General features: G+C 44.5%; 1 protein-coding gene across 6 annotated transcripts in view; it reads right to left on the minus strand.

The window, feature by feature from the left end:
* trappc9 (trafficking protein particle complex subunit 9) overlaps positions 1 to 27,500 on the minus strand; it is a 202,612-nt gene that overhangs the window by 74,373 nt on the left and 100,739 nt on the right. For all 6 annotated transcript variants that reach the window (XM_035521889.2, XM_081712791.1, XM_035521888.2 and 3 more), the window contains 2 exons: positions 8,121 to 8,263; positions 4,186 to 4,293 (listed from right to left, as the gene is read on the minus strand). In XM_035521889.2, coding sequence (XP_035377782.1) covers positions 4,186 to 4,293; positions 8,121 to 8,263 — 251 coding nt within the window. The remainder of the gene's footprint in view (positions 1 to 4,185; positions 4,294 to 8,120; positions 8,264 to 27,500) is intronic.

Consider the following 27,500-nt stretch of genomic DNA (forward strand, 5'->3'; position numbering starts at 1 on the left):
ATCTCCGTCATGGAAAACTGTGGAATTCAAATGTGACCATGCGTGTATGTGCATGTTGGATGAGGGGAAAAAAACCCAGAGAAAATATGCGATAGACAGAGAGAGTGAGAGATGGAGAGTGAGAGAGAGAGAGAAGGAAACGATCCCCCACCCCCCCACACACACACACAGGTCGCCTCTGCTAAATATTGAAATATTAACAGCTTATAATAGCTTGTTAATGTATTAATGGATAGTCAGCTTCCATTCATACTGTTACTCATTATTATTGCTGTTGTTTGTGGCGGTGGTTGTGCTTTTGGTGTAATTATTGTTTTATTATTATGTTACTTAATTAATGCAGCTTCTAAGCAGCTTTGGAATTTGTTAGGAATTATCTGAAAATGGCCTTCCAATGTTTTGGCAATATTGTACTTCGCCCTGTCAAGCCAATAAAGCCATCCTGACTTGACTAGAGAGAATAAGAAATAGACAAAAAGAGAGAGTGAGTTGAGTGAAGGAGTGTGTGTGTGTGTGTGTTTGAGAGAGAGAGAGAGAGAGAGACTCTCAAAAGCTCTTTTGCTACTGGTCTATGCGCCACTGAGTGAGGGAGAGACCAAGAGCAGACAAAGAGAGAGAGAGACTGTGGAAGAAAGAAGGAAAGATAGGGAGAGATAGAGGGAGACGAGAGAGAAGCAGCGATAGAGGAGGAGAGGGAGAGAGGGGGGAGAGCTAGAGGAAGAGAGAGGAGGAGGGGTTTATTTTTATCTCACGTGCCAGTGCTCGCGATTGAGGCGCCAGAGAAACTGTGCTATTTTTAGACCCTCCTCTCCATGACCCGCGGTTACTGGCACAGCCAGTCAGCACGCTACTGCAGAGGGTCGCCTGGCAACCACGCAACTGCTGCACCACGGCAACGCTGCATCACGCCCTGCCTGTCCTCATCAGTCACTTTACTGGGCCGCTGTTCCATACCAGTCGGTGTTAATCTCCCGTCTGCCTCTTCTGCTATACCCTTAACATTTGCTTCTGTTTTTCTTAGCAAAAAACAGTGAGGTTAAAACAGCTTTTAAATCAGCTATGCTCAACCTTCAGGAGCCTTCAACCCCATCCTCCTCAACCCCACCTCTCAGAGAACAGCACTCTCAGCCTCCATCATTGCTGAATTATCTAGCTGCTGCACCAAACAGGAGGTTTTCAACTGGCTAAACTGCATCTGAATGTGTTTCATTAATTCTGTTTTAACGCTAACGCTTCAGTTACACACGTGACAGAAACCAAAAGTCTGCAATCTCCTGCCTACAATATATGCAGTTTTGATTACCACAAGTGTTTTCTTGTGTGTTTATGTGGTTGTGGGGGAGGAGGGGGATTCATGATAGACATATCCACAGATATCTTAGGAAAAAATGAAAGTAGGTTTTTTTTTAAACTTTGCAGCTTGTTTCGATTAAATTAACTTTTTGCAAGAAAGATTATTTATACAATATTTCCTGCAAAACATTTTTTGGTGTACGTCTTCCTTTATCAAATAAAAAAGTGCTTTTGACAAATGTATCACTTTGTCATGTGTATTGCAAATTGCCCACAATCTTTGTCCTTTCTCTCAAATTTTCCAGATTCTCCTGAAAGGACATAAACAGCACAGAATACAGAGATCTGCTGGCCAGTTAACTTCTTATGTTTCACTTAATCACTCCAGTTAACAACGTGGTAATGGCCCAGAAATGAGCCATTTTCTAACATAAATGGCCTGTGAGATTCAGCTACAGCAATATTTTTATATAGGAAGTGCTATTCGAATATTTTTCACATATGGCCCTTTCCGTTTATTTATACTAATATTGTATTCAGTGAGTTTATTTTTATGTATTATATTTATGCATGAACCTCCTCTTGGGCTTCTCTTTCTGTGAAAATTCCCACTAAATGAAGCCATCTGCAGTTTCTAGTATGGACAGTCTTTTTATCTACTCAGGCCAAATGGTTTGTCAATATCTGTAAAATATTACTAACTCATGTTGCTTCCTTTCCTTTCACCGGCAAAAATCGCATTTCACTGCCATAAACATTATTTGCAAAAAGCCCTTGCATGGAAGCATAAAAAGTGTTAGACCTAGAATAACCTGATAAATGTGTCAGACCTAGAACCTGAGGGAAAAAAGTCCAAATGCACAAGGAGATACACACACCCACCCACCCACAGAGGCGCATGCACAAAACAGAAACACACACACAGACCTGTGCGTGTGTACACACATTCAGGCACATACAAATCTAAATTCATTAAGTGATGCACCAAACCTATTACTTTCTAAATATGTAATTATTCATTTGTTTACTCACTGCACATATGCCTCCTAAGTAGTAAGAAGATAAATTAAAAATAAAGGAAAATAATTAACAATAATTTCTAATAATAGCTAAAATATATACACAGCACAGCACCACGATATCTGACCAGTCCATATCACACGGTCAGGCAGGACTGTCATCATTCTTCTGAAATGTAAGTAATTTGCATAACCAACAGCCTTCCTGTATGCACATTTACAACTCTTAAATACACGAATCAATCAGCTCTCATGCAGATTAGTGCACATGACACCCAGTCAGGTGACAGATCTGATCATCAGTAAGGGTGACATAAGGAATGTAACAGCAGGGTGTTGGAACATTAGTGGACAGAGAAATTGGTCAATCGATACTCTCACAGCAGGGTGCACACACACACACACACACACACACACACACACACACACACACACACACACGTTGCCGTTCCACTCCATTCCAACCTTGAATGGGAAAGGAAAGCTCTGATTCTGACTACAGCTGAAAATACGGGAGACACTGTTAAGCCTTAATCTCCTTAAACACAACTTTACTTACTGTGACACACAAAGAAGGTTCGTGAATGTTACCAGGGTTAAAAACATTTGGTGGATATAAATTTAAGATAGCAACCTTCACGATTACAATATTGCACCACTGCTCTGGTGAAGAGTTCCTGTTGAAGGCAGGTCTCTAATGTTAATGCTAGCTCACTAATATTACCTTGGCACATAGGGAAGTTAACTTACAAGTAACAAGAGCTGCATATAAAGTAAATATTATTTTATAGGTCCAATTGTATTTTTTTTTCTTCTGAGCTTCTATACAGAATGCTACAGAACTTAGCGTAATGGGATAGTTTCAACTCCATTAGTACCCGGGGCTGGGGTTTGTGTGTTCATTGGAAGCCGAGCAACCAGGCAAAACATGCTCTTATTTCACAAGAGGTGCGTTCTGAATGGATCGGCTGGTTCTGCATGTTTACATGCAGCCAGAGCTCTGATTGGCCTGTTCCCGCCAATGAGGGTGGCGTGCTGGTATACGAAGTGAAATCAGTCCATCAGCATCACAAGCAGCTGTGCGCGGAGGTGAGCTGGATTGGATTTGTAAGCAAAGTCACTGGATAAGTGTAAGGTTCAGCCCATTTGGCCCTCTGCTCTGGGACACCAGGTCTGTACCTGCTCGGCCTCCTGGGGTGGCATGGCTGTTCGTCCTCTAGCTGAGAACAGCCAAGAGTTCTGAATGGCTTAGCAGGCCTACCTCTCCACGACACCACATGTAGGAAGCACTGGCCTGCTCACATACACGAACATTCACACTGCGTGTGTGTGTGTGTCCCCTGCATCTCACACACAGCACAAATATTCACGTTTGCACGCATACACACTCACACAGAGTATATAAGCTAAGCAAAAATGCCAAGGCGACAGCAAACTGATGAGTGTATCAGTCCATGGAAATTATTATAGGAAAAACAAATCTAATTTAAAAAAAACAAAAACATTTGCCACAGTGTAGAGAAATATAACCGTATGCTGATGTGTTAATTGGTTCATAAAAATACCCGTCTAAACAAAAGGACTGAAGGAAAAAAATATCACATAATGCTATTCTGGGATAACTGTGAATCAGCAAAACAGTTAACAAAACAGTGAAGCGTTTGTGTGTGTGCGTGTGTGTGTGTGTGTGTGTGCCTGGTACTTGTAGCGTGTAGCCAGGAGAGTGCAGCCTAAGATTCTGCTCCTTAGCAGTTATGGTGTTTGTGAGAGAGAGAGAGAGAGAGAGAGAGAGAGAGAGAGAGAGAGAGAGAGAGAGAGAGCACATCTGTGTTCTTATGAGCTACTGTGCGCACGTGTGAGCGCGCATACACACCTCTGGCATTCGCTCGAGTGCAGGACAAGCTCCTGGTTCTTGGCTGAGAGAGTGAGCTCATGCTCCGTGGGGTTAAACACATCCAGAAGCAAGTGGCACTGACGTGTACTGCACAGAGAGGGAGGGAGGGAGAGAGGGAGAGAGGGAGAGAGGGAGAGAGAGAGAGAGAGAGAGAGAGAAAGCAGCACTTTAGCTGGGTGATATATATCTGCCTGCCAGATGATGGACAGTAGTAGCCAACCCAATCACACACATACACAGGCTATACTGCCCTGTTTATAAACAGCTTTGTGTGTCTAATCATTTATTTCTTCTCCTCCTTATTTATCTTCCTTTTTTCCCCCACTTCTCTGCCTCTCTCACTGCGACCTCGGAATTATGATGTCATGCTAATTACAGTTCTTTTCAAGGTCATTATTATAACAGAATTCTTAATTGCAAAGGTCCATTCATGTTTTACTGTATTACTGCTTTGACAATACTGTTACCGCATACGGTCATGCCAATAAAGCTTACTGAATTGAACTGAGAGAGCGAGAGAGACTGAACAGCAGAGCCACACACACAGACGCATGCAAACACCCCTACATACCCCATGCATGCAGTGCGTGCACCATTAAATCTAACCAAGTTTTTTTTTAACCGAGTGCTTTTTTTTTTGGCTAGGTGGTTTAATTCACTACATCGTCCCCAACACTGCACCATTGTTCAGAGCCAAGGGCTGAGTGTGCGCTCAGACAGGAAGACAGGCAGGGACGCGCAGGAAGACCTGAACACTGAACAATCCTTTAGAAATGATCATCTGAAGACTGGGCCAAAAAAATGAAAATAAACAATTCCTGCAAAGCATCAGTCTCTTCCCTGTTTATTTCCCCGCTCTTTCAATCTTTCTGTCTTCTTCTCTCTTCTCCTCTGTCCCTCTCTACAGGGTGTGGTGGTGCCCTCCTCCACCCCTGGACGGTGGTGAGCAGGGTGTGGCGGCGCCCTCCTCCATCCCTGGACGGTGGCGAGCAGGGTGTGGTGGTGCCCTCCTCCTCCCCTGGACGGTGGTGAGCAGGGTGTGGCGGTGCCCTCCTCCACCCCTGGACGGTGGTGAGCAGGGTGTGGTGGTGCCCTCCTCCACCCCTGTAGGGTGGTGAGCAGGGTGTGGCGGTGCCCTCCTCCACCCCTGTAGGGTGGCGAGCAGGGTGTGACGGTGCCCTCCTCCACCCCTGTAGGGTGGTGAGCAGGGTGTGGCGGTGCCCTCCTCCACCCCTGTAGGGTGGCGAGCAGCAGGGTGTGGCGGTGCCCTCCTCCACCCATGGACGGTGGTGGAGGCTGTAAGAGAATCAGTGTGCTGTGTGTGTCTTCTCCCCGTGGTTAGTGACGACACGAACTGTCCGCAGCACAGCTGACAGTTTTCAGATAGCAGAGAAACTTAGAATGAGTGCCAGAGAAAAGCCAGCATTCACCCAGTGACAAGAGCCCTGCTCACGCACTCACTCTCTCCATCTCTCTCGTAATGGAACATTCTCTCTGTCTGCCGTCATTTTCTCTTCTACTCAAGGAGAGATTCATCTGTGAACCTAACTACAAATTATTCCACACAGCAATTTGGTGAAACGTCTATTCAACACAATTGACGTTTACATTTTCAAACGTTAACTAGGATACATCTGTCCTTCCGCACCTTAAAAAAAAGTTTCCTATTTTCATTGTGTGACAAGAAGCACAATCGACATGATACGAGCAGCTCCCAGATCTTACCGCAGCCGGTCATGTGACTGGCCATGAAACCTTCGCACAGCTGGTCATGTGACTAACCACCAACCCTCACCACAGCTGGTCATGTGTCTAGACATCAGACCTTACTAGTAAAGCTTTAATGTGACTTAACAATTAATTCCTAGTCATGTGACTTGCTTCCAAACCTTCCTCCCATTGGTAACATGGCTAGCCACCAAACGTATGACTAGAAGCATCAGGGCATTATAACAATCATGTCCTATTCCCCCATAATCCTCCACTGCACCGCACTTCAGAGTCACTCATTATAAGCTCTTTATAGTGGTATAGTTTCTTGACTCCTTTCTTTTCTTTTTCAGATGGGGGACTGAGAGACCCTCACAGCGGCTCCGTGATTCACCAGAGGCAGCGGGCACCTGGGACTGGGCGATCTCTGCCGAATACACAATAAGAGTGAGGCCCGCGAGCGTGGACGGCAGGAGAGAGACTGTCGTGGAAGAGATAATGACACTGCACTCAAGAGCACACAAGGTCACAACCAAACAGAATTACACACACACACACACACACACACACACACACACAGACACAGAGAGAGAGAGAGAGAGAGAGAGAGAGTCCCCCCCTCTCCTCTCTGACACCCTCTCTCTAGTCAGCCATCTGGGACAGCAATAGCAGCAGCTGCCAATCACAGGAAGTTGGGCGTCGGCAAGCCCCACACTCATCTAAACATGACTCAGAGCCACCCTGCAGATAGGAAGAAATATACATGGCCTTCAATACGAAGCACAAAACACACCTACTTTGCTTCCTGCCGTACTAAACGCGGGAAAGGAAATGAGTTAGAAGTGAAGGAGACAGAAGAAGAGGTGAAAAAAATGGAGGAGAGGAGAGGCTGTGACAACTGATGAACATGGACCCAATTAACCAATGAATGGAATGAACTGAAAAACAGGAGGGGTGGGGCTTGGCGAGGGGTGGGGCTTGGCAAGGGGTGTGGCAGTACTGAAGGACATGTAACCCATTACTGCCATGTGAAGTATCTAATCTTTAGTAGAACATCTACACTGGTGATTTTTTTAAATCTTTATTCCACTACATTGCTAAGCATAACGTTCTATCGCCATCTCCCAACTCTTGTTTTTGGTAGTGGGACTCAACATCTAGAAAGCCAGAAGCATTTTCAGAAGGGAGTGTACTCTGAATGGTCGAGTCATTCGGGGTAGCGGCACTGGTGGACAATACAGGACCCGCCGAGGTACGCCTGCCTCAGAAATGCTGTTTGGTCCGACTTCAGGTTTGGGGCGGCAGATATGCATCAAGCTGCTCCAAACAGGCAGCAGGGGGAAGCACGCAGGACTGTAGCTGGGCGGCTCTCCTCCAGAGCTGAAAGCAGAGAGTGGCAGCACGCGACCATCCTGAAGAGCACCGTGTCCCGAAAAACACAGGGACCATGTTTTTAGGAATCCTCTGGAGAGGAACGCCAGCAAAAAGAGCTCCCCAGAAGAAATCACCAGCTGTGTGTTCCAGCTCTGATGTTCCACTGCCTCAGAATGACTGAGATCCATCAGGCATTAAAAATAAGGTGAAAGGGAGAGTGAGGTACAGCTGCAGATATGATTATTTACCACTACAAATCTGTTACTACTGCTTGTCCGATCCCATTCTAAATGAACGGTAGAAAGATTATTATGCGTCTTTTCCTTGTGTTGTCCAGCGCATTCGCAATATTGACTGAAAACTGTAACCGTGGAGTTCTGAGAGTTCCTCTGGTGAGTTTCTGGGTATGTGTGCCAGGGGTCACGGCTGAGAAGCTTCACTGATGGCCATCTGGAGCGCTGCTGACCCGTTTGTGTCCCTTCATCCCGTCAGTAACGTGGGCGCGAGGGGACGCTCAACGTTCTGACGGCAGACTGGGGCAGGATGGGCGGAAGAGTCTGTGTGCTTAAACGTGGTGCGTTACTGTGGGGTACTTCAGGCGCTGTGTGTGTGCACACGCGTGTGTAAAAGTACCGGCTGGTGCAGTCGAGAGAGAGAGAGAGAATCGAGAGTGAGTATGTGCGTGAGAGATTGTGTGCATGTGTTGATTTGCACATAGCTTATTCCATGTGTATCCACCTGGGTGCACACTGTATATAAACTTGAGTGCATGGGCCTACTTGTACTGTGTGTGTGCGCGCGCGTGTGTGTGTGTGTGTGTGTGTACATACCTGGTAGCAGGTAACGTGCTGATTCGTGTGAAGAACACAGAGGGCTCCACATCCACCCTCACCCCCAGACTGAGCTCTCTGTAGTAACCATCCACCCGGCCTGGACCTCCACTGTATCTAAAGCTCAACACTGCCTCCAAAGTCTGCACAGAGGGGGAGAGAGACAGAGAAAGAGACAGACAGACAGACAGACAGAGTGGGAGAGGGATGGAGCGAGAGAGAGATTGGTCCGTTACATGCATTGAGCAGATCCAGTGTACAGTTAACAGTTAAAGTCCAGTAGCTGAAAATATTGTCCAACTGTTGGTCATTTTAGAATCCAGACAGCTCAAGCTACCACAGCACAAGTACACAACACTACCACACACGACACAATTACACAGCATACGACAGTACTACACCACACACATACTAGCTTTTTAATCTGTGCTGCTGCTGTGATCTGGGGTGGTTAATGAAAGGGCAGAGTCCCCAGTATGAGCTGTGTAAGAGCCATATGCCCCAGCCCACCTGACTAAAGTCCTCACAACCTCCCTCGTAAGGGAGATCAAAGCCTCTTCCCACTACATTCATCTTTCATTTATCACAGAAGAAAAGATGCAAGATAAGTGAGGAGAGAAAGAGACAGAGCAAACGAAAATGAGGAGGTGGAGGGTTCTTAGAGGGCAGAATCTCAACTTTGCCATTAACTCTTAGACACACACACACACACACACACACACACACACACACACACAGGGCACCTGTGATGGACGTAAGAGGTGACAGACAGGAGAAGTGGAGAGACGGGTGGGAAGAGAGGGTCAGATACAGGAGATGAAGTAGCATGAAGCAGTTTTCATCTCGGAGACTTAGATTCTACTAACAACAGGGATCATCGCCACTTTCTTCTGGCTGTGTGTTTGAACATGGCACAGGGAGAGAGAGACTGATTGAGCAGCCAGAGAGAAAAAACACACCCCAACAATTAAGACGTAGACACGTTTACACACTGTCTCACACACACACACACACACACACACACACACACACACACACACACACACTTCCACTAACAAGTATGAGGTCAGAAAAAACATCACTTGAGAATACTGCAGTATTATTTCAGGAAAAACTGTCCTTCTCTCTCTCTCCATCTCACACACACAGCAAGGACTTCTGATGACCTCTGCCCAGCTCTGATACCCTTAAGCATGGTGTCCAGCCTCATACCCTCCATCACATTGCTGACTGTAGTCATGACATAAAAATGATGCTAAATAAATGAACTCTGTGTGTGTGTGTTCATTTTGCTGCACAGTCTAGAGGCTGCTGATCGTCTCATAGTGGAATAGTGTGTGCAGGTTCCAGCTCAACATTATTAAAAGGCACACGGTTTGTGTGTGTGTGTGAACCACGGTCCCCAACTGAGTAAAACAACCCAAAGATCTACAGCACTACTATAATGCTGGTCAGAGGTGCCACCCTCCTCTGTCTGTCTCACACTCTTACTAAGTTCTGCTCTTTTGCTCACTTTCTCTTTTCTTTCTCGATCTCCAGTTTTTTACAGCCCCATTTCACAGTTATCCGGCGCCCCCGCCCATCCCTCTTTGCATCCCCTCTGTGTCCGTCCCACTTTCTCTTACTATCCTCACCGTTCTCAGGACTCTGACAGAGATGGGTAACATGGACCAGGACAGAAGTGCCAAGAGAGGACAGAGTGTAGATAAACTGGGCTGCAGAGAGTACAGTATAGCAGAGTAGTGTAGAGTAAGAGTTACGTAGAGGAGAGTTAAACTGGGCTGCACAGAGTACAGTATAGCAGAGTAGTGCAGAGTAAGAGTTACGTAGAGGAGAGTTAAACTGGGCTGCATAGAGTACAGTATAGCAGAGTAGTGTAGAGTAAGAGTTACGTAGAGGAGAGTTAAACTGGGCTGCACAGAGTACAGTATAGCAGAGTAGTGTAGAGTAAGAGTTACGTAGAGGAGAGTTAAACTGGGCTGCAGAGAGTACAGTATAGCAGAGTAGTGTAGAGTAAGAGTTACGTAGAGGAGAGTTAAACTGGGCTGCATAGAGTACAGTATAGCAGAGTAGTGTAGAGTAAGAGTTACGTAGAGGAGAGTTAAACTGGGCTGCACAGAGTACAGTATAGCAGAGTAGTGTAGAGTAAGAGTTACGTAGAGGAGAGTTAAACTGGGCTGCAGAGAGTACAGTATAGCAGAGTAGTGTAGAGTAAGAGTTACGTAGAGGAGAGTTAAACTGGGCTGCATAGAGTACAGTATAGCAGAGTAGTGTAGAATAAGAGTTATGTAGAGGAGAGTTAAACTGGGCTGCAGAGAGTACAGTATAGCAGAGTAGTGTAGAGTAAGAGTTACGTAGAGGAGAGTTAAACTGGGCTGCATAGAGTACAGTATAGCAGAGTAGTGTAGAGTAAGAGTTACGTAGAGGAGAGTTAAACTGGGCTGCACAGAGTACAGTATAGCAGAGTAGTGTAGAGTAAGAGTTACGTAGAGGAGAGTTAAACTGGGCTGCACAGAGTACAGTATAGCAGAGTAGTGTAGAGTAAGAGTTATGTAGAGGAGAGTTAAACTGGGCTGCAGAGCGTACAGTATAGCAGAGTAGTGTAGATTAAGAGTTATGTAGAGGAGAGTTAAACTGGGCTGCATAGAGTACAGTATAGCAGAGTAGTGCAGAGTAAGAGTTACGTAGAGGAGAGTTAAACTGGGCTGCACAGAGTACAGTATAGCAGAGTAGTGTAGAGTAAGAGTTATGTAGAGGAGAGTTAAACTGGGCTGCACAGAGTACAGTATAGCAGAGTAGTGTAGAGTAAGAGTTACGTAGAGGAGAGTTAAACTGGGCTGCACAGAGTACAGTATAGCAGAGTAGTGTAGAGTAAGAGTTACGTAGAGGAGAGTTAAACTGGGCTGCACAGAGTACAGTATAGCAGAGTAGTGTAGAGTAAGAGTTATGTAGAGGAGAGTTAAACTGGGCTGCAGAGAGTACAGTATAGCAGAGTAGTGCAGAGTAAGAGTTACGTAGAGGAGAGTTAAACTGGGCTGCACAGAGTACAGTATAGCAGAGTAGTGTAGAGTAAGAGTTACGTAGAGGAGAGTTAAACTGGGCTGCACAGAGTACAGTATAGCAGAGTAGTGTAGAGTAAGAGTTACGTAGAGGAGAGTTAAACTGGGCTGCAGAGAGTACAGTATAGCAGAGTAGTGTAGACTAAGAGTTACGTAGAGGAGAGTTAAACTGGGCTGCAGAGAGTACAGTATAGCAGAGTAGTGTAGAGTAAGAGTTATGTAGAGGAGAGTTAAACTGGGCTGCAGAGCGTACAGTATAGCAGAGTAGTGTAGATTAAGAGTTATGTAGAGGAGAGTTAAACTGGGCTGCATAGAGTACAGTATAGCAGAGTAGTGCAGAGTAAGAGTTACGTAGAGGAGAGTTAAACTGGGCTGCACAGAGTACAGTATAGCAGAGTAGTGTAGAGTAAGAGTTATGTAGAGGAGAGTTAAACTGGGCTGCACAGAGTACAGTATAGCAGAGTAGTGTAGAGTAAGAGTTACGTAGAGGAGAGTTAAACTGGGCTGCACAGAGTACAGTATAGCAGAGTAGTGTAGACTAAGAGTTACGTAGAGGAGAGTTAAACTGGGCTGCAGAGAGTACAGTATAGCAGAGTAGTGTAGAGTAAGAGTTATGTAGAGGAGAGTTAAACTGGGCTGCAGAGCGTACAGTATAGCAGAGTAGTGTAGATTAAGAGTTATGTAGAGGAGAGTTAAACTGGGCTGCATAGAGTACAGTATAGCAGAGTAGTGCAGAGTAAGAGTTACGTAGAGGAGAGTTAAACTGGGCTGCACAGAGTACAGTATAGCAGAGCAGTGTAGATTAAGAGTTATGTAGAGGAGAGTTAAACTGGGCTGCAGAGAGTACAGTATAGCAGAGTAGTGCAGAGTAAGAGTTACGTAGAGGAGAGTTAAACTGGGCTGCACAGAGTACAGTATAGCAGAGTAGTGTAGAGTAAGAGTTACGTAGAGGAGAGTTAAACTGGGCTGCACAGAGTACAGTATAGCAGAGTAGTGTAGAGTAAGAGTTACGTAGAGGAGAGTTAAACTGGGCTGCACAGAGTACAGTATAGCAGAGTAGTGTAGAGTAAGAGTTATGTAGAGGAGAGTTAAACTGGGCTGCACAGAGTACAGTATAGCAGAGTAGTGTAGAGTAAGAGTTATGTAGAGGAGAGTTAAACTGGGCTGCACAGAGTACAGTATAGCAGAGTAGTGTAGAGTAAGAGTTATGTAGAGGAGAGTTAAACTGGGCTGCATAGAGTACAGTATAGCAGAGTAGTGTAGAGTAAGAGTTACGTAGAGGAGAGTTAAACTGGGCTGCATAGAGTACAGTATAGCAGAGTAGTGTAGAGTAAGAGTTACGTAGAGGAGAGTTAAACTGGGCTGCACAGAGTACAGTATAGCAGAGTAGTGTAGAGTAAGAGTTACGTAGAGGAGAGTTAAACTGGGCTGCACAGAGTACAGTATAGCAGAGTAGTATAGAGTAAGAGTTATGTAGAGGAGAGTTAAACTGGGCTGCAGAGTACAGTATAGCAGAGTAATGTAGAGTAAGAGTTATGTCGAGGAGAGTTAAACTGGGCTGCACAGAGTACAGTATAGCAGAGAAGTGTAGAGTAAGAGTTACGTAGAGGAGAGTTAAACTGGGCTGCAGAGAGTACAGTATAGCAGAGTAGTGCAGAGTAAGAGTTATGTAGAGGAGAGTTAAACTGGGCTACACAGAGTACAGTATAGCAGAGTAGTGCAAAGTAAGAGGTATGTAGAGGAGAGTTAAACCGAGGTGTGTAGAGTTAAACCGAGGCGTATATAGTTAAACAGAGTTGTGCACATTATAGTTAAACAGGTGTGTGCAGAGTATAGTTAAATTGGGCTGCATAAAGTATAGTAGTGTAGAGTTAAACAGGTGTGTACAGTATAGTTAAACAGAGTTGTGTAGAGTTAAACTGTGTGGCGAGTTGTGCAGAGCCTGGGAGACCTTTGTTTGAGAGCTTTCTGATCTACTGCCACACAAAGCAAACAATGCTGGTGTCCTACACTGCAAACCAGGCCCAAGGGCAGCATGAACGCAAAGACAAAACTCAATCTAGGAATGATACATGCAAGAGAGAGAGAGAGAGCGAGAGAGAGCGAGAGAGAGAGAGAGAGAGAGAGAGAGTGTTCAGAGTAGTGTTTACTGAAAAAGACCGTTATCATCTGGTTGAGTTTAGCTCCACTGGCCTCACATGATTCGTGCTGTATTACAAGCTCATCTCCATAGTGATGAGGACCTTAATGACCCTACTGCCCCCCCCCCCCCCCCCAGCAGTTCAGGGGATGCTACTCCAGATGGCCACTCATCCCAGAACAAAGTGACTGACCGTGGCAGCAGGTTGATGGCTCTATAAGAGTGTATACGTGTGAAGGGTCAAATGCCCTGTGCATACAACTCACAATGCACAGGAAAAGGAAACACATGACTATGATGGCTGTGTGTGTGTGTGTGTGTGTGTGTGTGTGTGTGTGTGTGTGTGTGTGTGTGTGTGTGTGTGTGTGTGTGTGATCCACTCTGTTGGCTCCAAACAGATGCTTCCATCGGTCACTCATCACACAATCCAACCTGCCACCTGCAACACCAAACTACCATTAGCCCCCCCCCCCCCCCCCCCTATATATATATATATATATATATGCACGAAACACAGAATATCAGCAAGCACAGACTCTTAAACCCCATCACCGGTGTTATTCATGCTAAAGGGTCAGTCTCCAGCTCTGGCCAATCAGCACTGCAGATCTGACGCTTTCTCCTAATTCCACACACCTCACAACCTGGTGAGAACAACCCAATTACCACGTAATAAATCCTCATAGCTGCCAACGCCACTGATCTTACAGGTTACAGGGTTTGGTTAATGTGCATGCATGGTATTATGTCGCTACATTAAAACACAGCACAATGGAAATACCTCACAGTAAAACCACCATGATGATTTTTGAGTGTTATGCTCCAGAAGGACTAATGCATCTAACACTAATATATCTACATTTATGGCATTTAGCTGACGTTTTTATCCAAAGCGACTTACAATTATGACTGAGTACAACTTGAGCAATTGAGGGTTAAGGGCCATGTTCAGGGGCCCAACAGTGGCGGGGCTTGAACCAGCAACCTTCCGATTACAAGTCAAGTACCTTAAGCACTGAGCTACAACTGCCTGTCATGATATTACTAATACTGTGTGTGTGATTGAAGAAAAGATGGAGAGTAAAAGTGAGATACATAATTAAATCGATGTACATAAAAAATAAGGGGAAGTATAAATATTGCCAACAAAAGGCCTGTGTTCTTTTCTCAGGAGCGAGACAAAGCTGTTTCTTAAGTCCTACATTAGTCAACGTTTATGTAAATGAATTGGCTACCATTTCAGAACACTCTGCAGCACCTAGCCTCAATCTACACAACTCAGAAATCAAATTTCTGCTCTACACAGATGACCTTGTTCTGCTGCCCCCACACAGCAGGGGCTACAGCAGAGTCCAGACCTGCTGGAGCAGTATGTCAGACCTGGACCCTGGACTTGCTGGAGCAGTACTGTCAGACCTGGACCCTGGACTTGCTGGAGCAGTACTGTCAGACCTGGACCCTGACAGTGAACTTGAAAAACATCATATTCCCAAAATATGAGCAGGAAACGCATTATACTTCACAGTATGGTCACAAACATTAGAAATCCGTACAGATTACAATTAAATAGGATTCAAGATTATTTTGACTGAAAACTCCAATCCAGCAGTCAACTGAGAGGAGAAAGCACACAGGGCAATCAATACAGTTAAACATGAAATTCACATTCAAATACCAATTCAGATTTGGCTCAAATCATTTCAGTCAGTTTTAGAATCAACTTTGCTATATGGTAGTGAGGTGTGGGGACCTGTGGTCTAATACTGACAAACTGCCTATGCCAACAGGAGAAAGGAGCAAGCAGCACTGTGGCTTTACAGTAACACACACATGGGCACATTTATACACAAGACTGTAATAGCCTGTTTGAAAACACATTTACATATGTTTTAAATATTTAATATTTCTTCCACCACTTCTTTTAATTACCATTTATTTGTAAATTATTTGGTTTGGTTTCTTTTTTTTTTTCCCCATCTTGACTTTGTCTGGACGACCTTTTTTTTCACATTATTACAGGTGTTTTCATGTTAATTTGTATTAGAATGTAGTAGTTCTTAGTTTCCTGAATCTTGCAAGGGTTTATTCATGTTTTAAGACTGCTTTGGCAAAAGTGTAAATGAATATGGTCTTCCCAATAAAGCTTACAGAACTGAGCCGAAGTGAGTCGAGAGCGAGCGAGAGAGAGAGAGAGAGAGAGAGAGTAAACAGAAACAGTTTGACCATTGAAACCAAGAGGAAACAGAAATGAGAAACTCAATTCAGTTCAAAGAGACTGACAACAAAAGACTATAATTCAAAACACACACACAGCTTACTAATCATTAAGCTCAAAGTCTATGTATGTATCTGTGGGAGATGATTAAGGGTTTCTGATCAGTTAATGTAATGTCAGACAGCAAATCACACTAGGTATGTGTGCCAACACTGCACGCACGCACGCACGCAGCCTTTCTAAATTTAAAAAAACAAAAAAACAAAAACAATCTGGCTGTGTCGAAGGTGCGGCGGTTTCCATAGCAACGCAGACGGCTGCAACGTGTCAGCCCAGGAGAGCACTGCTCACATTTGTGTCCAGACCTTCTTCATCATCATCATCATCATTTAGTCTCTATCTGAAAGTACTCTCCTGTCCCTCAGTGGTCTCACCCTGCACCATGAATTCATCTGCGAGTAGTAATAACCCACTGCACACACATGAGCATACACAGGTACACCAGGGCTACGTTCACAGTACAAACCAGAAGTGAGTCAGATCTGAGTTTTTTCCTTAGTGGGACACAAATCAAGATTGTTTTCAGGGCTGTGTGGACATACAAGTCTTGTCAAACCAGAATTGAATCACTTGCGTATGTGGTCCTAGTTTGGATTCGTATGCAATTCGTGGCCATGAGTCTTGAATGAGAGCTGTCAGATTAGATATCATGCGACTTTTTGCCTGTGCACGCCTGATTCGCGCCGTAGTCATCAAAACAACGGTGGAAACAGTAAAAGCGAAAAGCTACACGGCCTTACCCACTTGAACATGTACAGCTGATGAACTGTTAGCCGTCCTTCAGAGCAAAACACCATACATTATATCATTCAATATGTCATTCCACAAAGATCAGACGCATTCAAATCTGATCAGAGCAAAAAAATTTGAATCGAACAATGTGGCTTATAACGCGAACGCAGCACGAGTTAAAAAATGGGACTATTAGGGGGGGAGACTGCAAACAGTGCAGGCGTGCATGAGTGGACAGGCAGCCCCAGTGAGTGGACAGGCAGCCCCAGTGAGTGGACAGGCAGCCCCAGTGCAGCGGTGACATACACGGAAGCTCCTGGACTAGATACTTCGGCCCAAGCCTCCTTTAGAGGCCATGCCAACAGCAACGCAAGAGGAAAAAGTGTAACACACAGGGAGTGAGGCAATCTTATTAATCCCTGGGGAATTATCATCTTCATAACCCTCAGCCCTGACAACATAAGGAGGGGCTTCTAAATAAGACCCCAAGCATTCGGCACTGCACGGTTTAGTATTGGACAGCATCACTCCGATTCATTTAGGCTTTCATTAGAACATTATAATTTAACACATTTCCATTATGATGACCAAATATGTTTCCATTATGATTATGATTGTTTCTGCAGGAAATCACGCTCTAATCCCACGATAAAACCACAATTTCCACCATTAAAGTGAATGGGATGTTTTTTGGGGTGCTTTAACCATCTGGTGTGGAGTCCTAAAGCAAACGAGTATCCATCTGTGACAGACAGCTGTGTGGAGAACGCTCGAACACACCTGAAACTCAGGAAGCGCTTTCGCTCGAAGCAAAAGGACAGCAAGGAACTCTGGCTGGCTGGCTAGGACCGGACTGGAACACACTCAATGTCATTCATTATGAGATACAGCTGATAAATAACGAATCCTTATTTGAGAAAGAATGAGATTTAGGCACCTATGAGGAAACTCGCCTCGCGTTAGGGAGCTAATCAGCAACAAACTCAGTACCCTGACGGCCTGAGCAGCTGCGTCCACGAGCAGAGCCGTCTGTGATGGGATACGATATTAATGAAGCTCAGAGACATAGTCTGGGCAGTCAGAAGTGATTTATGTGGAAAGGTAAGTGTTGGAAGCTCAACATTAGCGGCACACACATGTGCCAATGCTAATCAGATAATGGAAACAGGAAAGCTGGGCAGTGCAAGGCAGCCAGAGCGCTGAGGTCCAATCACAGAGGCGATAGAGTGAGCAGCCAGAGCACTGAGGTCCAATCACAGAGGCGATAGAGTGAGCAGCCAGAGCGCTGAGGTCCAATCACAGAGGCGATAGAGCGAAGCAGCCGGAGCGCTGATGTCCAATCACAGAGGCGATAGAGCGAGCAGCCGGAGCGCTGAGGTCCAATCACAGAGGCGATAGAGCGAGCAGCCGGAGCGCTGAGGTCCAATCACAATAGAGTGAGCAGCAGGAGATGAGCCAAGAAGAGCAGCGAAACACAGCTACAGAATGAGGGTGAGGTGGAGCGAGAGAGAGACACAGGGACAAACGGAGAGAAAGAGAGACAGAGAGAGAAAGAGACAGACAGTGAAAGACAAACAGGGAGGTAGAGAGAGAGAGAGAGAGAGAGAGAGAGAGAGAGAGAGAAAGAGAGAGAGAGAGAGAGAGAGAAGGAGGTAATGGGACACAGAGAACAAAAGCTCATACTTTTAATGTACAATATCTCTACAATATTGACTGCAGAGTATAAAACATTTCTCTCAAAGTTATTTTACTTTAATATTCTAAACCTTTTACACTGGAAATACAAATATACCACTAGTTACCATAAAATACAGCAGCAAAAGGTAGAGAGAGAGATTTATTTCTTTGTAATGAGCACTTTAACACAACATGTTCAGAATACAGCCAATATTAAGCAAACAAACAGTAGGACAATATAAAAAAGGAACAAAACTCAAAACCTCCTGGAGTAGAAACAGTTTAATCTATATAAACAGAAAGTAATTTAGCCACAAGACAAAAAGAAAAAGAGAGAGAGAAGGAGTGGTGAGGGGGAAGAGAGAGAACAGGGGCATTGTTTTTAGCCTGGGAGCCCACCAGGATGACCAGGAACAGTGGGGAGGGAAATATTTGTGGATTAGTGTGTGCGTGCGTGTGCGTGTGTGTGTCTGTGTGTGTAGTTTTGGTCCTGGCACCTCATCTGTGTGATGATGTATTGCAGTTATTCTCTAGTTCTGACTACAGTGTAAGCACTTCCTGGAGAGAGAGAGAGAGAGAGAGAGAGAGAGAGAGAGAGAGAGAGACACACACACACACACAAACACACACACACACACAGTCAGTCCCATGGTTTCACGCTTCACTGAATGCCAAAAGGTCTACACCACAGAGGCAGTGAGGGGGAAAATAATACTTTTAGTAGGCTGAAAGGTGTGTGTGTGTGTGTATGTGTGTGTGTGTGTGAGAGAGAGAGACAGAGAGAGAGAGAGAGCGAGAGAGAGCGAGAGAGAGAGAGAGAGAGAGAGGGGTGTGTATGACGGTGTGTGTATCTGAATGTAAGAAAGAAGATAAAGATGGAGAAATAGGAAGGGAGAGAGAGAGAGAGAGAGAGAGAGAGACTGAGGGGAGGTGTGCCACCATCCGTGAACACGCGCGAGTCGGCACTGATCGCAACACGGCCGTCCGTGAACACGCGCAAGTCGGCACTGATCGCAACAGTAAGATATGGTATAAGAAATTCTACTGGGTGACAAGATTACCGAGACTGAGGTGATGTGTGTGTGTGTGTGTGCGCGCACGCGCTTCACAGCTCTCTCATTACGGTAAAATGAATTAGGCATACAATAAAGGTGAACAGAGTACTGCAGTTATGGTGTTGGCACACTGCCAGAGACACCGAGCATGACTGTGTGTGTGTGTGTGTGTGTGTGTGTGTGTGTGTGTGTGTGTGTGTGTGTGTGAGTCCGATTACTCGGACAGGTTATTAATAACAAACAAATGCTAATATATGCCCCTCACCATTCATAAATGACATGCCGAGCCAGTCAGCTATTGCTTTATTAAAGTCTCCCCTACACTGAATAAGCCAACATCTATGGACACAATGGAGTTGGTGTAAAGTGTGTGCGATAGCTGGGAACTTTTTGCCTTCTTTACAGGTTCAGCTCAGTAAGGGGGTGAAAGGTGGAACGAAGACATGAAGCTGCACTGTAAACCTGGTTCTCAATCTCTCCCTCCCATTTGCCATCACAGGCAAAACCTCATGCTTACCTTCTGAGCTCGCACCCAAATCTCTCCAATCAACCAAAAAAATAAATAAATAAAAATCCATAAACAAACTTACATCATACACACGTGTCACACAACACACGCGCTCACGTCCTGCAACAACAGACAGGACAGCAGCCGACCAATCAACAGCAGCCGACCAATCAATCATTAATTCACTAAGGATCTACCCTTCACATCGGAAACATTTCCTTCCTTGGTCAGTCAACATCTGTCTAGCTAAAATGCTGTGTAAAAAGTTCCTAAAACAACATCCACGTTTACTTTAAAAAAAAAAAAAAGTTTTTAAATTCAGTAAGAAATCATGAGTACAAATATCTCGCTCAACCATTAAAACCACATTTCTATTCTCACAATATTGGGATTAATCACTGCACACATCTGCCAAAGTCACTGGTCCAATACACCCAACATGCAGTCAGCCTTGACTACCTTAAAGTAATACATACACACATGCATGTACTGTATGCTCATGCACAGGCGTGCACACACACACACACACACACACACACACACACACACACACACACACAGTTCAGAGATTCACATGCCCTTATTGTGTGTTAAGGCTCACTGCTGAGTCAGCCCTGCTCTGGATGCATTATGTGTTAGCAGAGTGCGCATCAACACTGCAACCTTGTTTAACAGCGCAAACAGGCGGATGGGCGCCGGACTCCTACTGCCACGCTGACCTCTGCAGTAAAGCACTGCTGGAGACGAAACAAAAACACACACCTGTCCACGTAGGAAAAGAGATGCACGTGTGTGTGTGTGTGTGTGTGAGAGAGAGAGAGAGAGAGAGAGAGACAGAGAGAGAGAGACACACACACACAGATAGGATAAGAGGAAGAGAGAGAGAGAAGGTAGGAGAGAGATGGGGAGAGTGAAAGAGGATGGGGAGAGAGAGAGAGAGAGAGAGAGAGAGAGAGAGAGAGAGAGAGAGAGGGGTGAGAAAAATTGTTTAAATTACAAGGGAGCTGCTGAAACAGGAAAGTGCTGCAAACAGAGTTGTGTGCTCTTAACATTAACGTGCCATAACTATTATACTCAGCACCTGAGTGCCTGGGTCCATAACTATTATAACTGGGTCCATAACTATTATAACTGGGTCCATAACTATTATACTCAGCACCTGAGTGCCTGGGTCCATAACTATTATACTCAGCACCTGAGTGCCTGGGTCCATAACTATTATACTCAGCACCTGAGTGCCTGGGTCCATAACTATTATAACTGGGTCCATAACTATTATAACTGGGTCCATAACTATTATACTCAGCACCTGAGTGCCTGGGTCCATAACTATTATACTCAGCACCTGAGTGCCTGGGTCCATAACTATTATACTCAGCACCTGAGTGCCTGGGTCCATAACTATTATACTCAGCACCTGAGTGCCTGGGTCCATAACTATTATACTCAGCACCTGAGTGCCTGGGTCCATAACTATTATAACTGGGTCCATAACTATTATAACTGGGTCCATAACTATTATACTCAGCACCTGAGTGCCTGGGTCCATAACTATTATACTCAGCACCTGAGTGCCTGGGTCCATAACTATTATACTCAGCACCTGAGTGCCTGGGTCCATAACTATTATAACTGGGTCCATAACTATTATAACTGGGTCCATAACTATTATACTCAGCACCTGAGTGCCTGGGTCCATAACTATTATACTCAGCACCTGAGTGCCTGGGTCCATAACTATTATACTCAGCACCTGAGTGCCTGGGTCCATAACTATTATACTCAGCACCTGAGTGCCTGGGTCCATAACTATTATACTCAGCACCTGAGTGCCTGGGTCCATAACTATTATACTCAGCACCTGAGTGCCTGGGTCCATAACTATTATAACTGGGTCCATAACTATTATAACTGGGTCCATAACTATTATACTCAGCACCTGAGTGCCTGGGTCCATAACTATTATAACTGGGTCCATAACTATTATAACTGGGTCCATAACTATTATACTCAGCACCTGAGTGCCTGGGTCCATAACTATTATACTCAGCACCTGAGTGCCTGGGTCCATAACTATTATACTCAGCACCTGAGTGCCTGGGTCCATAACTATTATAACTGGGTCCATAACTATTATAACTGGGTCCATAACTATTATACTCAGCACCTGAGTGCCTGGGTCCATAACTATTATACTCAGCACCTGAGTGCCTGGGTCCATAACTATTATACTCAGCACCTGAGTGCCTGGGTCCATAACTATTATACTCAGCACCTGAGTGCCTGGGTCCATAACTATTATACTCAGCACCTGAGTGCCTGGGTCCATAACTATTATACTCAGCACCTGAGTGCCTGGGTCCATAACTATTATACTCAGCACCTGAGTGCCTGGGTCCATAACTATTATACTCAGCACCTGAGTGCCTGGGTCCATAACTATTATAACTGGGTCCATAACTATTATACTCAGCACCTGAGTGCCTGGGTCCATAACTATTATACTCAGCACCTGAGTGCCTGGGTCCATAACTATTATACTCAGCACCTGAGTGCCTGGGTCCATAACTATTATACTCAGCACCTGAGTGCCTGGGTCCATAACTATTATACTCAGCACCTGAGTGCCTGGGTCCATAACTATTATACTCAGCACCTGAGTGCCTGGGTCCATAACTATTATACTCAGCACCTGAGTGCCTGGGTCCATAACTATTATAACTGGGTCCATAACTATTATACTCAGCACCTGAGTGCCTGGGTCCATAACTATTATAACTGGGTCCATAACTATTATAACTGGGTCCATAACTATTATAACCGGGTCCATAACTATTATAACCGGGTCCATAACTATTATAACTGGGTCCATAACTATTATAACCGGGTCCATAACTATTATAACCGGGTCCATAACTATTATAACCGGGTCCATAACTATTATAACCGGGTCCATAACTATTATAACCGGGTCCATAACTATTATAACTGGGTCCATAACTATTATAACTGGGTCCATAACTATTATAACTGGGTCCATAACTATTATAACCGGGTCCATAACTATTATAACCGGGTCCATAACTATTATAACTGGGTCCATAACTATTATAACCGGGTCCATAACTATTATAACCGGGTCCATAACTATTATAACTGGGTCCATAACTATTATAACCGGGTCCATAACTATTATAACCGGGTCCATAACTATTATAACCGGGTCCATAACTATTATAACTGGGTCCATAACTATTATAACCGGGTCCATAACTATTATAACCGGGTCCATAACTATTATAACTGGGTCCATAACTATTATAACCGGGTCCATAACTATTATAACTGGGTCCATAACTATTATAACTGGGTCCATAACTATTATAACCGGGTCCATAACTATTATAACCGGGTCCATAACTATTATAACTGGGTCCATAACTATTATAACTGGGTCCATAACTATTATAACTGGGTCCATAACTATTATACTCAGCAAGGGGCACTTGCCTCCTTTTCTTTCTCATATCTATTCTTCGTTCAATCTGGCACACTTCCTCTTGTGCGCTTCCTTTCACTACCCATAGTTCTCTCTGTTATCTCTCTGTTTTTGTCCCTCTTCCTTATATGTCATATCTTCCTCCCGTCATCTTTCATTCTCTGAGGCTCCTCCCCATCTCCCTCATGCATCCTCCCTGTTCTCTCTCTCTCTCTCTCCCTCCCTCCCTCTCTCTCCCCTTCTTTCACCCTGTTTTACCTTTTCCACACATTTTGTTTAGGTGTGGTTTCCTCTTTCCCTAATGGTGAGATCTTTATTTCTTTGAGTAATTGTATTTTGATAGTTCTAAACTCTATAGATCAATAAATCTTTAGTAATCTCATTCTCTCACACCCACTTTCTCACTCTTTTCTTCTCTCTTGCTCCCCTTTCCCCCCTTCTTTCTCTCCCTCCCTCCCTCCATCTCTCCGTTGTGAATGTGCTTGATCAGGCTCTGCGTCTGTGTCTGTGAAGCATCACTTCAGCTGCTGTGGGCTAAAAATAGCACACACCCACTGCCCGCCCACCCCACCATAAATGATCTGGTGTTGCTGTGGCTATTAGCGTCAGGAGTGTGCTGATCCATCAATAGGGTGTGTGTGTGTGTGTGTGTGTGTGTGTGTGTTTGTGTTTGTGTGTGAGAGACAGAGAGAAAAAGAGGGTGTGTGTGTACATGTGCCTGCATAGAAAGACTGATGAGGTTTAGATTATGATAAGTAATTGACTCTGGAAAAAAATGAATAACACATGAAGCTTGCCAGTGTGTGTACACACGGGGGCACATTTCTGCATGTGAAAGGTCTGAATGCGCCTATGATGATGAGAACACATGAATATTCTGATGCTGAGAGCACATTTAATTGGTCCACCAAGGTATTTTTTTTTTTAAATCAAAGGTTAACTCAGACTTACATGTTGCCATTATTTATAATACAGTACAATGTGCGCGCAGTACAGTGCAGTACAGTGCGTGTGCGTGCACTGCCCTTTGCTCACCGAGACTTCTAAACAGAATGTCCACCTCCCCACCCCTGCTCCACCTCTCTCTCTGCCCTTCTCTTCTCGTCTCTGTCGTCTCACAGGTACGCAGACAAGAAGCCCTTCTAATGACGCACGCCAGCGTCATCCGCCCGTGAACCCCTCACAACCGTCTCTAAAGGGCGGTGCTTCCCATTGGCTTGACACACTCAGAACGACCGCAGCATAAATAATCGCACAGCGAACATAGTGTGATTGTCTCATCTGACACCACAGCACCAGCACAGAGACTGGAGCACAGAAAACACAACATTGCCTAAACAAATAGCACTTTCACTCTCTACACATGTACTTTGTTTACCAGGTCCAGGCCTTGATAATCCAACAGCGCCTTTAATAACTCCATGCTAGCACCGTGAACGAATGATGTGCAAACAGGCAACTAAACACTTCAGTAAGTAGCTCTGGATAAAAGTGTCTGGCAAATGCTACCAACGAAAATGAGCCTCAGTCCCACTAGAGCGATTTCATCATTAACACACCTCCCGTTCTCAGAAAACGTGCTGTTATAATGAAGTAAGAACGTATAAATCTACTGCAACCTTTGGTTTTATAGCGACATGTTCTAGCTAGATCTACTATAAACAATTCCCATAGGCTGAGTGCGTATTTATACCAGAACAAGCTGTAGTGTGGTAGAATCTGATCAGTAGTGTGGTAAAATCTGATGTGCAGTGGGGTAGAATCTGATCAGTAGTGGGATAGAATCGGCTCTGTAGTGTGGCAGAATCTGATCTGTAGTGTGGTAGGGCCACACTGGCATCTGTGTCTGATGCGAGTTCACATTTGTTCCTGGTTTTTACATTACATTGCTGTTTTTTTTCCCACTGGAGGTGGCCTGTAGTCTTTCTGCTGAACATACGGTTCCATTTACTTTCCTTTTTCAAAACATGTTTTGTATCTAATAAATTAATAAAGCTCCTTCAATGGTTTTCGAACAAATATCTGAAATACCTCTATTCGCACAGTGCCTCATTGAAACACACGCAGAGCACTGTAAACAGTTCAAAATCCCATACATTTACATTTATGGCATTTAGCTGACACTTTTATCCAAACAAACTTACAATTATGACTGAGTACAACTTGGGCAATTGATGGTTAAGGGCCATGTTCAGGGGCCCAACAGTGGCAACTTGGCAGTGGTGGGGCTTGAACCATCAACATCTTCTTTACACAACTATCATCACTCCTAGGTGGTCTTGGGCTAGCCTCCTCAACATTCCTTCACAGCTCCACCCATCACTTACTTTAAAAAAAAAAATAAAAACACCTCTGGACATCGGTCTCCTCAGAAGTATGACAACATGATGCTTTCACTTTCAAATCCAGTCTTAAAAGGCTTTCCTTCTCTAACCTGCAACCTTCCTCCATCCTAATCCACCTCTGACCTCTCCATGTTAGTGGTGTCTACCTTGTATTACTGTGCTGTTTTAATGTTCAGTACATGATCGACTGAGATCATCTTTGGGTATCCCTACAAATACGCTTTATAAAGTAACAGCAATGTACCTGAAATGTTGTAATTCATTTAATTAGCTTTTTTTTTTTTTTGTTAGTGCTACAACAATAATATTAATATCTGGTAGTATGACTATAGAATTTTCAGTGTTATCTGGCTTGTTAACAGTACAGTACAGTAAGTTTCAACAATGGTCTTATACTTTCTGTAGTTATAACATAAGATAAAACTGTATGAGGTCAGTGTCAGCTATCCTTAGGACACATTTTATTTTCTGTCAAGCTAGAGAACACATTCTAGTCTTTTCTATAAAACCTCGGTTGTACAAAAATGGAGGCCTCACTACTGTCAGTAATCCTCCATGTTGCGCACTTTAGCATGTTGTGGGTTTGATTTTGAATAGATGTAATTACCGTTTTCACTCACCAATCTAAACCAATCTATGAATCATCATCATTCATAATGACGAACTGCAAACACGTTCTTAGAGATATTCATAAAATCAATTAAAAACCAAAACGTGAAATCTCTTATTAGCAAAAGTACACTGCTGACACTCCAAGCAGTGGTCAGGTGCATCCTGTTGGCTTTAATCATCCTTGAGATGTGTCTAGAGCTCAGATGGAATCTGTTATAATCGGAATTAATTGGATACGGTTTGGAAAGGAACACACCTGGGTCTATAAGGGCCCACGGTTTACACTGCCTTGTCTGGACAAGCAATGAAGTCCAAGGAACTGTCTGTGGATCTCTGTGATCAAATTGCTGCAAAGCATCGATCAGGGCAAAGGATATAAAACTGTATCTCAGGCTTGGAGCATGCCCAGGACCGCAACGGCCTGGAGAATCCTGAAATGGAAGCGAGGACAGCCTTGAACCTTCCTAAAGTTGGCTGTCTGGCCTCACTGGGCATCCAGGCAAGGGGGGCCTTGGGCAGGGAGGAAAGAAAGAACAGTCACTCTAAAAGAGCTTCAGCGGCGCTGTGCAGAGATGGGAGAGCCTGCCGGATGGATAATCATCTCTGCAGCACTCCGCAAATCAGGCCTTTATAGTAGCGTAGTGGCACGATGGAAGGCACTGCTGAGTAAAAGGCATATAACATTATCCAAGAAGACTTGCAGCTGTACTTGCTGCCAAACGGGTTTAAAAAGGGTCTGAGTATTTTTGTGAATAAGAGATTTCAGTTTTTGATTTTTGATTAATTTTTTAATCAATCTACACTTAATTACATTATGGGTGATTAAGTGTAGATTGCTGAGTAAAAATGGCAATTACATCCATTCAAAATCAAATCTGCAACACACAGCGTGCAACGAGGGGATTGAATACTTACTGAATCCATCATAAGTGATACTGGCAGTGCAATTAACATCTGATACCTAAATTGAGTCAACATAGAATCCAGCTGAATCAGAAACCTTGTGAACTGAATCAAGACTTTGTCTTTGATCCCTCAATTCCACTTTGGTTTGCACTTATCCAGCAGTTCCTTTCATCTCAGAAAACACACCATGCACCAAAGCTATTTTTACTCACACCATCTACATGCACACAGGAAGTGACACACACAAAAAGACATGTTTGAAAATGCACGCACACACGCGCACGCCAAGCTGCTGGGCTGGTCTACATAACTCGTGTAGCACTAAATCACGAAAGCAGAGCCTCAGGTAGAGAAAACCGTGTCGCTAACACCGTCTGCCGTCCAGTAATTCTCCACTAGCCTGGACAAGGCCTTTCTTCACCAGCGCAGCATCACACCCTTCTGCCGTGAAGCTCGCTTCCCTGAGCCACATGAACCAGCCCTCCATGGACACTGCAGATCACGCATCTCGGATCCTTACAGAGCCCAGGTCCTGCACAGCCCACACGCACCCGGTACAGCTCGTCTGCGAC

The sequence above is a fragment of the Electrophorus electricus genome, chromosome 4 (genome assembly GCF_041902795.1).
Source record: "Electrophorus electricus isolate QZ-2024a chromosome 4, ASM4190279v1, whole genome shotgun sequence".
In the NCBI taxonomy this organism is placed as follows: domain Eukaryota; kingdom Metazoa; phylum Chordata; class Actinopteri; order Gymnotiformes; family Gymnotidae; genus Electrophorus; species Electrophorus electricus.